General features: G+C 40.7%; 1 protein-coding gene across 1 annotated transcript in view; it reads left to right on the forward strand.

Annotated features, from left to right (window-relative positions):
- The window catches only part of LOC136859064 (uncharacterized), a 792,234-nt gene that overhangs the window by 126,153 nt on the left and 651,836 nt on the right, over positions 1-14,245 (forward strand). The window contains exons 13-15 of the mRNA XM_068225768.1: positions 6,205-6,354; positions 6,572-6,650; positions 12,271-12,431. Coding sequence (XP_068081869.1) covers positions 6,205-6,354; positions 6,572-6,650; positions 12,271-12,431 — 390 coding nt within the window. The remainder of the gene's footprint in view (positions 1-6,204; positions 6,355-6,571; positions 6,651-12,270; positions 12,432-14,245) is intronic.

The following is a 14,245-nucleotide window of genomic DNA, read 5'->3' on the forward strand; positions in this document are numbered from 1 at the left end:
GGTGAAGAACTTGGCCTTACGAAACCATGAAAAACAAGAATGAAGGTCAGGAAGGGGCACAGATTGCAACACCACCTTCCGATTGAGAGCCCTGTAATCAATGACAGGCCTGAAGCCTCCTTGGGGTTTCGGGACTAGGAAAATAGGCGATGAATACGCCGACTTAGAGGGCCTAATAATACCATCCTTCAACATCTGATCGATAATTTCTTTCAGAGCCTTCATTTTAGGTGGAGATAGCCTATAAGGTGGAAAACGGACAGGAATCGAATCCGTGACCTCAATTTTGTATTCAATAAGGTCAGTAACACCAAGAGTATCAGAGAACACCTCGGGAAACGACTGACACAGTTTGCGAATACTATCAGCCTGCTCCTCAGGTAGATGTCTAAGGTCTAACGACATCTCATCCTGGGTAGGCGAAATAGAAGAACATGATGCAGAATTACACTTTAATAGAGGGATATTACAATTAGAGGCAAATTTGAAAGTGCAAGACCTACTCTGAAGATCGAGCACAAGACCAGTGTGAGAAATAAAGTCCGCTCCCAATATAATGGGGCAAGACAATTGCTTGGCCACAAACAATTTAACTTTCCATGTGAACTTAAAAATACGAATCTTGACCAGTAAGGAACCTAGAATTTCTAATGGAGATGAATTAGCCGAAACGTATTGAACAGGAGAAGAGACATAGTCAGGAAGTTTACAAACCGATTTCAATTTAGAATACCATTCAGCCGAAATAATCGAACAAACACTGCCTGAATCTAAGAGAGCTGTTATAGGCTCGTTATTTAACTCAATCTTAAGAAAAGGAACAGGTGCGGGGGTATCCGCCGCAATCCTAAGACATTCTTTAGGGCATTCAAAAGATGAATTTGAAGGCTGATCGTTCTCTGCATTTACAACCTGTTTACTAGGGGCTGAGTCTCGGGAAGATGGATTAGTCGACTCAGCCGAAGCCACTAGTCACTTTTTATTATTGGCATAGGTGGAATTTGCACCAGAAGTTGAGCAGGAGGGGGTGCTATTTGAGTTGGGACAATTCTTGGCAATATGTGAGAAAGCCCCACATTTAAAACAGCCTTGTGATGACCCGGCTCCATTCCTTGTCCCACTTGACTTGATCAGCGGACACTTGTTGCGCAGATGGTCAGGCGACCCGCAAGCATAACATTTACGGGGATTGACTGGTCGGCGAGGTGGAGGCCGAGTGTTACTAAAGGAAGGCGGGGGTTCTTTCGCGACACGCAAAGAATCGGCGTATCTAACTCCTTCCGCTGAGACGGCCAATGCTTCAAGTTCAGAGAAGGTTTGCGGGCACGCCGCGAAACACAAATATGACCTATAGGGAGGTGAAATTCCCTCTACAATAGCCTGTACAATCTGATCTTCAGGAAAATGAAGGGCAAACACCCTAGTATAAAACTTAATGTCCTGTATGAAATCAGCCAAGTTTTCATCCAAGCGCTGTACACGATAATAGTACTTCTGAATAAGGGAGGACCTGGCCCTAGCCGGGATGAAATTAGCTAGCAAATGGGCATGGAAATCCTCAATAGATGATTGCTCGGCAATGGCTCTAACTATTTTGTCAGAGAGAATACCAATAGCATACGGATAGATAATTTGCAAGATTTGACATGGAGAAAGAGAAAAACAAGGGCATGATCCTGAAATTCCACTAGAAATCTTAAAAATGAAATTACGTCACTGGTGGTATTAACGGAAAACTTAGATATACCTCTGAGCAACATTGCCAATGGATGAGGCAAGCTACTAAACCCGGGTGACATAGTAGGTAAAGGTTTCAATGGCAAAGAAGTTAATTCAGAACGGATGTTACTCAGCGATGCACGGCGTTCAGACTCGTTGTCCAATGGGGCAGAGATAGTTTGAGCAGCGATGGTTTTCCTATTTACTTCTCCCTTAGCAGGTTCTTCCTCGCTACCTACATTCACTATGGTGGGCTGATCAGATTTGGGAGGAACTTCCCCAGTTAACAATTGAGTGACCTTACTAGATAATTCGGAAATATTTTCCAGGAGCGTACTAGCTTCCTTCCTCTGAACGTCATTCAGTTTTAGAGACAACAGATCGTTAACCCTATTCGAAAAATGATATAGCCTGCCTTGCACACGCTTAATTTGATTCGGAGACGGATCATTTTCATCAAAAAAACTAACTACAGAAGCTAGCCCAGTAACATTCTCCGTGATCGTGGAAAGAGAATCGTCAATTTCTTTCTCTCCCAAATTGGGGATGGAAATGGGCAAATCAAGGGACTCTCTAAGCTTGTTAGTGTCTACTGCAACCGTGCCTCCAGATTGCACATTTCTGATATTTAATTCATAGATCAACTCCTCTTTGCGCAAATAATTAAGATGGAGAACATCGCGAGGGCCGGGCATGGTGACAGAACAATTTTGAAAAAGTCAAAAAATTCCAGCAGCTGAGAAAATGGTTAGAGTTCGGATCAAAACAATGTCTAGACGTCAAAAGGGGCTAAATTGAGACCCATTCAACCACGCTCTGCTACCACTTGTTACCGTGTTTTGGTGGTAGTTATGCATGAAAGAAGGTGCTGGGTGGTGAATAGGTCTCAAGCTACTAAAGTGAAATTAATTTTAAAATTTAACAAGGTTATATTTTCTTTGCAAAATTAGGTAACAACAAATAGAACAGGTACTTAGTAGCCGAAACACGATTGAAAAATACATTTACATAGGTACCCCATTTGGGGCTTCAAAAGTCAGAAACATAATTCTTGAGCAAAGAGCCCAACCTTACAATGAACACCATACAACAAAGGGGCCGAAAACCCCCAAACATGCCAGAAACATTTGCTTCCAATTACACCCAAAAGCCTCCTTGAGGCAGAGACACAATTTTCAATAAAGGGCAACTTCCCCTTAAAATACAAGCCTATCATAGGCCACTCCGAACTCCACCTTTAAGCTGTCCTCAAAGGCCATATACACAGGGGTAAAATACCCAACCTACTGAGGTCTGTTAAATGACAAGAAAGTTAATACATGACCTCTAAAATACAATTTGAGAGGAGGCGAATTTGCACTCCTAATACACTTTGCTTAAGACCTACTTGGCACTAGGCCATTAATACAAGGGCTAATCCCATACTACAGAGGTGACTTAATAACAATTTACATTACATTACGGAAGAATTGGTTGAGAAAAATAAGTTCACCTCAAGACGATGTGAGTGGGAGCTCGAGAGGGTTAAGCACTCTCTATCCCGATATGTCGTTTGAAAGATAGAATAGATACCAGTAGTTTTTACATTTTAAAGGAAAGTTACATGGTGGAAGGCCTAGAACCCGCCCCGAGAATTAAACTGCTGATCTAGCAACGAAAGAAGTTATTAATTGGCCATTACCTGGTGTTGAACGGCTGGAGAAGAAAGAGGCGCTTCCCGCCCCCTGCTGTGTACCTTACGCACTGAAAGATGGAACAGAAGTGGCCCGGAGACCCGAAAATCAGCAGTTTATATCCTCTCGCGGAAGGTTCTAGGCGTTAGGGGAAAGAAAACACCCTCCCACAAACTCTTTATTGGGTAGGACCCCGCAACAGATTCAAGTTGGGGGAAGATACACCAGATTGGTCAGAAATTAATAGAAGAAATTCGGGATTGGATACATTCATAACAAGGGGAAGAAGGGGGTAAATATTGCCAACTTAAACAATGACAGAAAGAAATTTAACAAAGAACAAACTCTTGAAATTAAATTTTCTCCAAAAAAATAGTTCTTTGACTCCGCACTAGGTTGCACTATTGTAGATCTTCAGTAGTGTCCTCTAGAAGAGAAAGTTCACACTTCTTACTTCAAGCGAAACAAAAACACATCAAAAGTGACACAGTTCTAAAACTCCAAAATTTACAGGTAGTGACATCTTCTGAGAAGGTAGAAAATTAATACCGTCAATAAAGTTCAGACTTCCTCCAGCAGAGGAGTTTTAACTGGCGCGCATTTAAATTAGCGGCGTGGAGGTGTACCACCCGGTACAATAATAATAATAATAACTGAATAATTTATGAATAGAGGAGTGCTCCAAGTTTAATGATCTATAAATTTTGGGGTTAACATGAAAATGAAACATGGGGTGTACAATTACATTATCATTTACAGACATCCAAAGGAATGTTAATTTATCTTCATTGGATTGTTGATGCTGTTGTGTCTGTCTGTCTTTTAGGTCATCAGCCCAGAGGCTGGTTGGATCCTCAAATAGCACCACCAAAGGTTATGCGGTTATAAGCAAAACACAAAAACCAATGGCAGCACCGAAATGAGGCGTACTAGGCAATACGAGGAGTGAGGTAGTTTGCCATTGCTTTCCTCACTGGGTCAGAAAGTGCTATTGCAGCACGACTGACCCTATGAGCAACACCTTTCATAACATTCAGATGCACTAGTCGTGCTCTGAATGTCATTACTCAGCACTACCCATACCCCAGCAGCTTCCATATTGCCACAGCCATGGATGAGACTGGGACTTCGGTGAAAGCTACACTTTACTCTGGCCTGTGCCAAGAGATGGATACAAAAGTACTGTATCCATCAAGAAATGGCAGCAGGCAAGTTGATGCTGTTATGGTGACAATAATACGACTCTCAGTTCTGTTTTCAAATAATGTTGACTGACATAAACAAGGCTGGCTACCGATATGACAATGGTCTGGATTATTAATCTTATACAAACTTCAAAAACACTTAATATTCCATTAAGTACACCTTAAATTCAAACCAAAACACGAATTAATCTCAAAGAAAGTGAATCTGAAGTCGTTAATACAGATAGTTTTAGCATGCTAACATAAATTCTAATATCATTGCTTTCTGAAAATATTGTTTGCTGTTATTGTGTTCATAGTACGCACTGTGACCTCTCCTAATTTACCTATTCAATTTTGGTGATACGTTCTAAATCTTAGACACGTATTCACGTTATTTCCTTTTGATGATTTAATTCGACCGTCCATTCACATTAAGCTCGAATCTGGAGAACATTACTGTAATTCCAAGACACTGCGTGTTATAAACTTTCCCTTAATAAGGTAAAGATGACCCTACGGTTCTCTCAACTAGCGCCTACCTATTATAATAACATAATTTATCTAAGTTGAAAAAAAACAAAAAACTACAGAAAAGAGGAATGGACGTAAGAAAAACCAGAGTGTGCACTTAGCTTGATGTTGGCAGCTTCATCTTGACCCAAATGATTTGACTACGGTCCCGAGACCATCCTCCAGGCTCCAAGAGGTGTGCTAATTGTTTAGTCGGATATCGTAGTGATAATAGAACAATAGAAAACATGTCTTCCAACACCGCCAACATTTCCTGGAACTTAGAAGTATACTATAAGGCGAATGCCACATAGCCTGTCTTCTACACCACACACAACTATTATATTCCACTACTCGCCTTGTCAAGCTATCTAAGATTAACACGCACGTATTTCTGAAATTACATAAGTGAAATGGATTTTCAATATATACGTTTGCCGATTTAACCGAATTTTCCATACCTTGAAATGTATTCACAGCATTTCAACCTCAGTGGCCATTAGACATTCCAATTCAACTCATAAAAACTGCCATGGCGAACTATGTCGTGCCGCCGTCTACAGTCGGGGAATCCACCAATCTGTGTCCTTAATTTTCCGAGCACCAAAGCACCTTCCACGTAAAAGACGATCTGAATGCTAGATTCCTCTTGTAGAGTAGGCGGTCTTGATTAGTTTTTTACATTTTGATTAATTTAATCCTTTCTGTTATAATCCAAATAGACAGACACCCACCAACATTTAAGTACTGTATGACCAAAGAAAACGTCATCAATTTCTCCTATTTAAATTCCGGAACATGCCAATATCACTCTAATAATTTTCCTTGACTCTCGATTATTTGTTATTCTTGGCGCTATTTTCTTCCTTTCCATGACACAACCTGGCCGTCACACGGAACTTCTATCAATTTTGGGTCTCGACACTCACCGCCATCTTAATTGAAAGGCCATGGTATTATAGGATACATTGTGATGCTACTTTCAGTTTTTTAAAAAAATGGAGTAAATTAATATAAACAAATCTCTTGATTTTAAACATTCACTTTCATGCTAATTTGAGAATCACGTAATGTTCTTGAAATTGATGGACTGCATCATTGTTGTGTTTCTGCAGACTTTTGCATCTAAGCATCGAAGAGAAATCCGGATTGAGACCTGAAGACAGACTGAACGTGTTCTCAGCAGCTTGCAACGGTCAGGACGCATCTTCCTGCGACCAGACGCTGAAGTTTGTGGCTGCTCGAATCCATTATCTCGCAAATCAGTAAGTATTTATATTCACTGCGTTTCGTTGTAGAATTTAAAGAAAATCTACTCTAAAGGCTTTGGAAATAACCTCATAAAAATGGGATTTTCTCACAAATTTTATGTCTTATTTCAGTAGTTTTATTGGCACGTCAATCAAATTTCATTCACAATTTGATTGATATATGCATTTCAACCAAAGGTGTTTAATAGCGTTCTATGTTAATTTGTCGCAGATTCGGTGAATACGAATCAGTTGCCACAGTGCTGCATCGTATTGCTAGTAAACTGAAGACTCAAGAACAACTTAATTTCGTAAGTAGCTTTTCAACCAAATACTGTAACAGTGCTATTTTACACATGAAATGTATTTAGTATTAAATTTTTGACAGATGATGCAAGGATAAAACGGAAGTAAAGCTCCAAAGTAGGCTGTACTTGAGCTGATATTTCCATTGTTTTTACCGTTTCAAACCACCTCCACGAGTACCTGTAAAATTAATAACGCTCGGTCTCGATCACTCTACGAAATCGTGTTTTAGAATAATATAATTATATTTAATTAATAGTGGATTTGGTCTAGGGGAGCGTATGATATTGGTGACCGACTGTTCCAGCTCTTCATGGAAAATAAGTTTAGAATCATGAACACCTGGTTCAAACAACATGAATGTCGGCTGTATACCTGGACATCCCTTGATGGAGTATACCGCAACCAGATAGATTACATTTTATGTACCCAATGCTGGAGTAGTTCAACCCATCCTACGGAAACCTTTCCAGGTGCAGACTGTGGCTCAGATCAACTATTTGCAGCCAAAATTAGAGTAAAATTTTGCAAAATTAAGAAGCTTGCTGCTCCAAAAAAGTATGTCTCTAAGGAACAATCTTCATACTCAATTGAGCTCAAGAACAGATTTGAATTATTTGAGTCTAATGAAAAGGATCCTGATGAACTTTGGCAAGAAATAGAGTCCATCATTTATTCAACGGTTCAAGAGCACGTACTGTAAAAGAAACCAGAGAAGTGTCACAAATGGCTCTCTGCACTTACCATACGGATCGCAGATCAAAGGAGATCAGTCCACGCTAATGGTAACGGAGAACGCGGATTTTCAACGAGCAAGGAGCAAGGAAATACAAGGAAATAAACTGGAGTCAGCAGTGCCACCAATTAGAAGAGAACTCCAAGATGGGCCACATCCGGAACCTTTTCATGCAGGTAAAGGAAATTCGAACTCCTTTAAGTGCTGGTAAAGGAGCAATACGATCCAAGGATGGGAAGATCTTGACTGCACAACAAAGTATTAAGAAAAGATGGCGTGAGTATATTGAACAGTTATATTCCCACAGTGGTAAAACTGTTCCTCCACGTAGCGTTTAACCATATGAATTAGATCCAGATATCCTGCAGGAAGAAGGGGAATGGGCACTGAAACATTTACCAGATAATGAAGCTCCTGGTTTTGATTTATTTCAGCTGAACTGATAAAGCCTGTCCCTTTGGCTTTGTGCCGTGAGATATGGCAAACTACCACCTGGCGAAGGGGATGGAAAAGATCAATCTTTATCCCGCTGCCTCAGAAAGTAGATGTCAGTGACTGTTCAAATTATCGTACTATAGCTTTGAATCCACACGCTAGCAGAAACATCTGGCACCCATTCTTGAAGCTCAGTTACCTGATGCTCAAGCTGGTTTGCGTCGAGGTCGTGGCACTCGCGATCATATTGCTAATCTGTGGTGGATCATGGAGAAAGCACGTGAATACCAGAAAACAGTCTATATGTGTTTTATTGACTGCAGAAAAGCCTTTGACTGTGTTGAAAATGAAAGACAGTGGGAAGCCATGCTAGATTTGGGGGTACCCTTACATTTGACTCAGTTGATACGTTCGCCTTACACAGAACCATAGACAGCAATTCGCACACCATATGGCGACACTGAATGGTCAAATATTGAAAATGGCGTCCGTCAAGGCTACATGTTTTCACCATTCCTTTTCAATCTGTATGCAGAAATAATTATGCGGAATTTAAATTTAGAGGAACTCGACAATGGTGTGAAGATTGGAGGAAGAACTATAAGCGATTTGAGATAAATATGCTGATGATAAACCCTGCTGGCAGAAACATAAGAAGATCTAAATCTTTTAATTTCCCGCCCCAAAGATGAAAGGAAAAAAACGGGCCACTATCTCAATATTAATAAGACCAAAGTTATGACTACGGATGAGTGTTGTACAGTTTGCCTAAAACTAAATGAGGAGGATATGGAGAGTGTGGAGGATTTCATATTTTTGGGAACCAAAATCAAAGTGAGGATTACGGCCCTGAAATTAAAAGCGGATTTCACTTGGACGAATCGCTATGATAACTATGTCCCCGATCTGGAAGAGCAGAGATATCATTTTGGCTACCAGGTATGGATTATTAAGTGCGATTATGTTCCCTCTGTTAACGTATGGATGTGAGAGCTGGACGCTGAAACAGGCAGACAAAAGAAAGATCGATGATTTTGAGCCCTGGTGTTGGCGAGAACTCTTACGAATGCCAGTGACTGTAAAAATCACTAGCAAAGCAGTTTTTGAGCGAATCAATCCTTGTATGTCATTGGTTGGTATGAGTATGAATCTGATACTAGCATACTTTGGCCACGTTGTGGGATCAGGTGCACTGGAAAAAGCAATCATGCTAGGAATGTTCAGCGCTACAAGAAGACCAGGTCGCCAGAGGAGTCGTTAGTTATACACCGTCAAAACAGACACAACCCTCACCGTGGACCAGCTAAAGGAGGCAGAGTGGAACAGGACAACTTGGAGAGCGTTAATTCATAGAATCACCGATGGTTGGATTCGACTGAACGGATGACATCATCAACAATATTAATTGTTCACTGCCATTAATTTGAAGGTAGTAGGAGAACTGTATCCAACGGGTGTTTTTTAACGTGTGGAACAAATGATATTCAGGTGTTGGCTACTTTTGTTCTTGAATTTATTATTATAATGCAGAGAAAAGCGATTGCATACTTTTACAGCGTTTTTTGATATAGAGGCTTGTAAATACACGTTATGCATTCCCTTTGCTCCTATATACCAGCAATTTCCTTGGGTAGGGAATATTATATAGTTGTACTCTGGGATGGAGTGGTCTAATCTTTGTCGTTATGTTCCTAATACAGTGATGGTGGTGGTGATTATTGTTCCAAGGTAAAGTATAACCGAGCAACCATTCCTTCTTAACATTAATGAGTGGGATACTATGGAATATGTCCTGTCAAGATGGTTACTTAAGAGGCCATAATTTTCAGTGGTATCAAGTTGGATCACCTGTCCTAAAGTACGCCTGGCGAAGCTTATCGTTCCCGGGTGTGGAGCGTCCGGATTGGCCTCCCACAACTAAATATCTAATTATGAATCTATATTGACAGGGATCTGAGGAGATAATTAAGAATGAGAACTATTCGACGTAGTGAGGTAAAATCATGTTTATTTATTCAACTAAGGCATAAAACGTCGGATCGAAATCCACGGTAATAAACACTGTACAAATAGAAAATGTCATTGAAATGATGACTGGTCTCGAAACCTTATGCCATTAAAGATTGCTCATTGGGACGTGATGTACCACTATAGCACGAAAAAGAGGAAGGACAAATAAGTCGGGTCAAATGCATGGTCTACGGCCCTACCGTTTGGTGACTCGTAATATGAGAAAGTAGCGTAATTATTCGCATCCACGGTGTAAGAAAAACTAAGCACATGCAAGGTACACAAATAGAAAATACAACACTATAAAAAACCGGATCCTACAACCCCCAAAATAACACTGAATTTAAACCCTAGGTCGCGGCCTGGGTTGCAAGGATGAGGTCTTCATATCAGATGACTCTGAATTTACGGATCAATAATCTTAAATATACGGGCAACTAAAACGTGATGATTTCTGTGCAACCATAATATAAGTAGTCCTCAAGGTATTCCACAAAAAATGTATACTTTAAGAAACATGTACTTCGATCCCATTCAGTTACCCTATAAAAGGATCTCGCCTTAAGTGGCATTAATGAACTAATGTTTACATTTTTACAAATGCACTGCGCAACTATTTCCCCATATTATATATAATATGAGTTATCTGCCTTCCATCTGTTTTGTCAGTTCAACCTCTCTAGGCCTTCCGTAGGGATTTAGCTCACAATAGAGCTGACGATGACAACAACAGAGGTCCTCGGTTCCGTTTGTGCACTGCCAAGCATCTGATGCCGTCTGCTTGAAGGTTGCTGAAGTGGTCTTGTGCAGCTCCACACATAAGCGAATTAATTCTCCCTCGACACTTGTTTCACACTCTCGCGTCGTATGATATCGTGATCTAGAACTAGGAACCTTTGACTAATTCCACTAAAGGAAAATTAGTTCGTTTTTTAAACCTTCTCATTACAGATACCGGTAATTAACATGATCTGATATCTGTCTTGCTGCCTGAACAATTTAAGTTACTTGAACACCCGTAACTAACACGGGAGTATTAGTTCGTTTCCGTAATAGCTGTTTTACAGTTACCACTGCTGATATTTACTCTCTTAGTTTCATTTATAACTTACTTGAGCACAATCTCTGACTGTCTCTTTGTTCACTACTATCTGTTTACGACGTAGACTGACGCGTACTCGATCACTCGTAACATTCAAAAGTGAGGCTAAGGCCTCTTTTCACTCGTTTCTGAAGGATCGCCACTTACAGCGGGCCCGTGTGAATCCCCGGCAAACATTGAGCCTTCTTTTGTACCGTGAACTATTTTCTCTTCAACGGACAGTCAAATATTCCTTCTTTCTCTGATACTGCACAATTATTACACCATATATGACCTAGGTACTAGATAAATCTGCTACTAATTTCTCGTTGTCTTAAATTCGTTCCGACCGGTCAGATAATGGAAATTGGAGCTTTTTCTAGGAGATTTCCAGTCCTGTACTACCTCATATTCTTCTGGCCTTGGTCGGTAGTTGCGGACTCCCAGGACAAAAAAAGCTCTCCGTTCCTTTCTCGCGTCTTCTCTCTCGTAAGCGGAGCGCTCCTGTTCCCTTTGTGTGATTGGCTTGCCTAAATGAGTCCTTGCTCGCTGGTACTTCACTGTTCAAAACCCGGTTAATGCCTTTCCCACAATCTATGCGCTAAATATTGGTACTAGGACAGCCGTATGATATGATTCGATATTAACTTGGGCTTTCCAATTAGTCAAGAAGTGACATTCTTTCAAACTTCTCGGGAAGATGTTTAAATTGGAAAATTAAAGCAATCTTTAGGAAGAAATAAATCATAAAATTAATCACATGGATTATTTAAACAACTGACATGAAATATGTTAAATCGTTTGGTGTATGTTAGTTTCATCTCAGTTATTTAAACAAACAATGTGACATATTGGTTTAATTTCTACAACTAGGCAGCCATCCTTTCTTAACATTAACCGGAAGGAAAAATAGAAGAGGCGAAACATTTCGGAAAATGATGGTATCGACAAAAGAAAGGGAAGGGCCACTAAGGACGTGAGAATGGGAGATCCCTAGGCCTCGCGAACTTAATACCGTTGAGGTCGGAAAAGAACAAAAGTTGAATAGTGGAGGGTGGACAGGAAAGATTAGAGTGAGGAGACTGACAAAAGTAAATGGAAAAAGTGACAGACTCAGCTATATGAACATGGTTGCTAACTCGAATTCCCAGCTCCCATTTCAAGTCACCTTTTATGATAGACAGTATACGTGGATGTACAGTATTCTACCACCTCCATCCATAGGGGATATAGGCACAATTTATTATGTTTAATCAAGATACCTAAGAGATACACTCTATTACATGCAGTATTTATTTCTGAGCTTCACATTGTTGATATTTTAAAACCGATAACTTGTAAAACTAAGTTTTCTTGATTACAGCTGAGACACATTATTATGAAGAACAAAGACCACCTATCCGTTGCTGATGCCATAACCACCAGCGCTTTGGATTTGGCAAAACGAAACGTGGAGTGGCTTAAAGGAAAAGGCGCTGGCATCATCAACTGGCTCGCCAAACAAGAATCAGCGTCAGCACGTCGGTAGCAAATGAGCGTGGTGTATCTGTTGCGTATAACTTGTAAATAAATATTATACATTAAAATAAGAGAAGAGAGAGATGAGTGCGTTTTATTTATATTCTCTTATACCCTTGCCTAACCAGTGTTGTCATTTGGCATACATACAGCTAAGAATACATAAGGTAATCACAGTGCGGTGCTACTACTGTATATTGTGGTGTTGCTGTAAGTGTGTTTCTAACATTTCACTTTTTGCATATTTCGTACTTGGAGTTAATAGCCTTATGGCCTCATGCGGTGGTGATTACTGTTTTAAGAGGAACTACAACTCAGAAGCTTATTTCCAAAAAGCACCGAATACAAAAATGAAAATGTGAGACGATGACAGAAAACGTACAGTAAGTTGATAGGCTGCTCCATAGTATGAAAGAAAAAGAAAGAGTAAAAAAGGCAGAAATCCATGTCAAACTGGGAGTTAAAAATCACGTTTGATGCCAATAAGTACCAATTCCCACGAGGTGAGTTGACCAAAACATAATGTATTCATACAGCAAATGAGAAGCCATTTCCAGAGCACATGACACGAAGCATCAGAACACTTCCTTTAATTTATATTGCTGTATTCGATGATTTCATTTAATATTATTTAACCAGTCTGTGCCTTCACTGTAAGAAACTTAATTTTGATCGCTGTATATTTAAAACACGGTCAGTTTCCTGATGCCTCCAGTGAATTAATGCCTTTAAGATTAAGTATTTAGAGGTTTAGTGGAAAAAATAGGTATACAAACTTGCTGTATTTCTTTCGATGTACTTTGTGCCTGCGATTAAAGTATGGAGAAGGTTGAAAAGTGACAGACAAAATTATTCATAACGTAAACATACGAAATGCCCCTTTCTCTTTACAGTACGGTACAAACATCGCTGAGACTGTTTGAGTGACAGGTGTATTCGGTGGGTCGGTGGATGCAGAGTGGGTTTCGGCCCTTGGGTTTCGTCCCTTACGAGGCCACGGCTTGCCTGTGGTTCAACAGCTCTGTACTCTGACCGGCCAAGCGAGCAGAGGAAAGTTGGCCACGGCTCTACCGTGGCTCTACGCCTCTGCATTCGGGAGACGGGCCTGGGGCACAGTGCCGAACTACACGCCTGGTCCCACCCGTCGGCTGTCCTGAGAATGGTTTTCCGTGGTTTTCCATTCTCCTGCACTAAGGCGAATGTCGGGACAGTTCATAGTATAGGCCACGGCCGCCCACCCCCTCACTTTCTCCGCACATCTCCTTCACCGTAACAAATCTCCCTGCCTGAGAGACGGCGTCACTGTCTAAGGGCCCCCCCCCCTCACCGCCCTCAGGGGAGGAATGAAAACGTTTAGTAGTAGTATTCGGTGGATGTTCAAAGAGTTCGATAGTTTTTCATACTGCATTCAAGTTGCTCAGCGTCTAATAGAAACGGATGTGTGAGGCAGATTATAGTTTTGCAGCCGAGTGTGGTCCAAGGTGTATAAGGACACAGATTTCTTTTGCAACACATGGTTTTCACATGACTACGTCAACCGACAAAGAAAAAGTTTCTTATGGTTTGAAAGACCTGATGTCGTTATAAAAGAACCACTACACACCTCGTGGGTTACGATTTGGTGCACTTTGTCCGGCCATTCACGTAGGGTCTAGCAGCTTGCATTCGGGAGATAGTTGGTTCGAAACCCACTGCCGCCAGCTCTGAAGATTGTTTACAGTGTTTCCGACATATCTGTGTCGGTGCGTCGTAAAGCAGATTGTAAAAAATTCAATCAATCAATCAATCAATCAATCAATCAATCAATCAATCAATCAATC

Source organism: Anabrus simplex, chromosome 1 (assembly GCF_040414725.1).
Source record: "Anabrus simplex isolate iqAnaSimp1 chromosome 1, ASM4041472v1, whole genome shotgun sequence".
Classification (NCBI taxonomy): domain Eukaryota; kingdom Metazoa; phylum Arthropoda; class Insecta; order Orthoptera; family Tettigoniidae; genus Anabrus; species Anabrus simplex.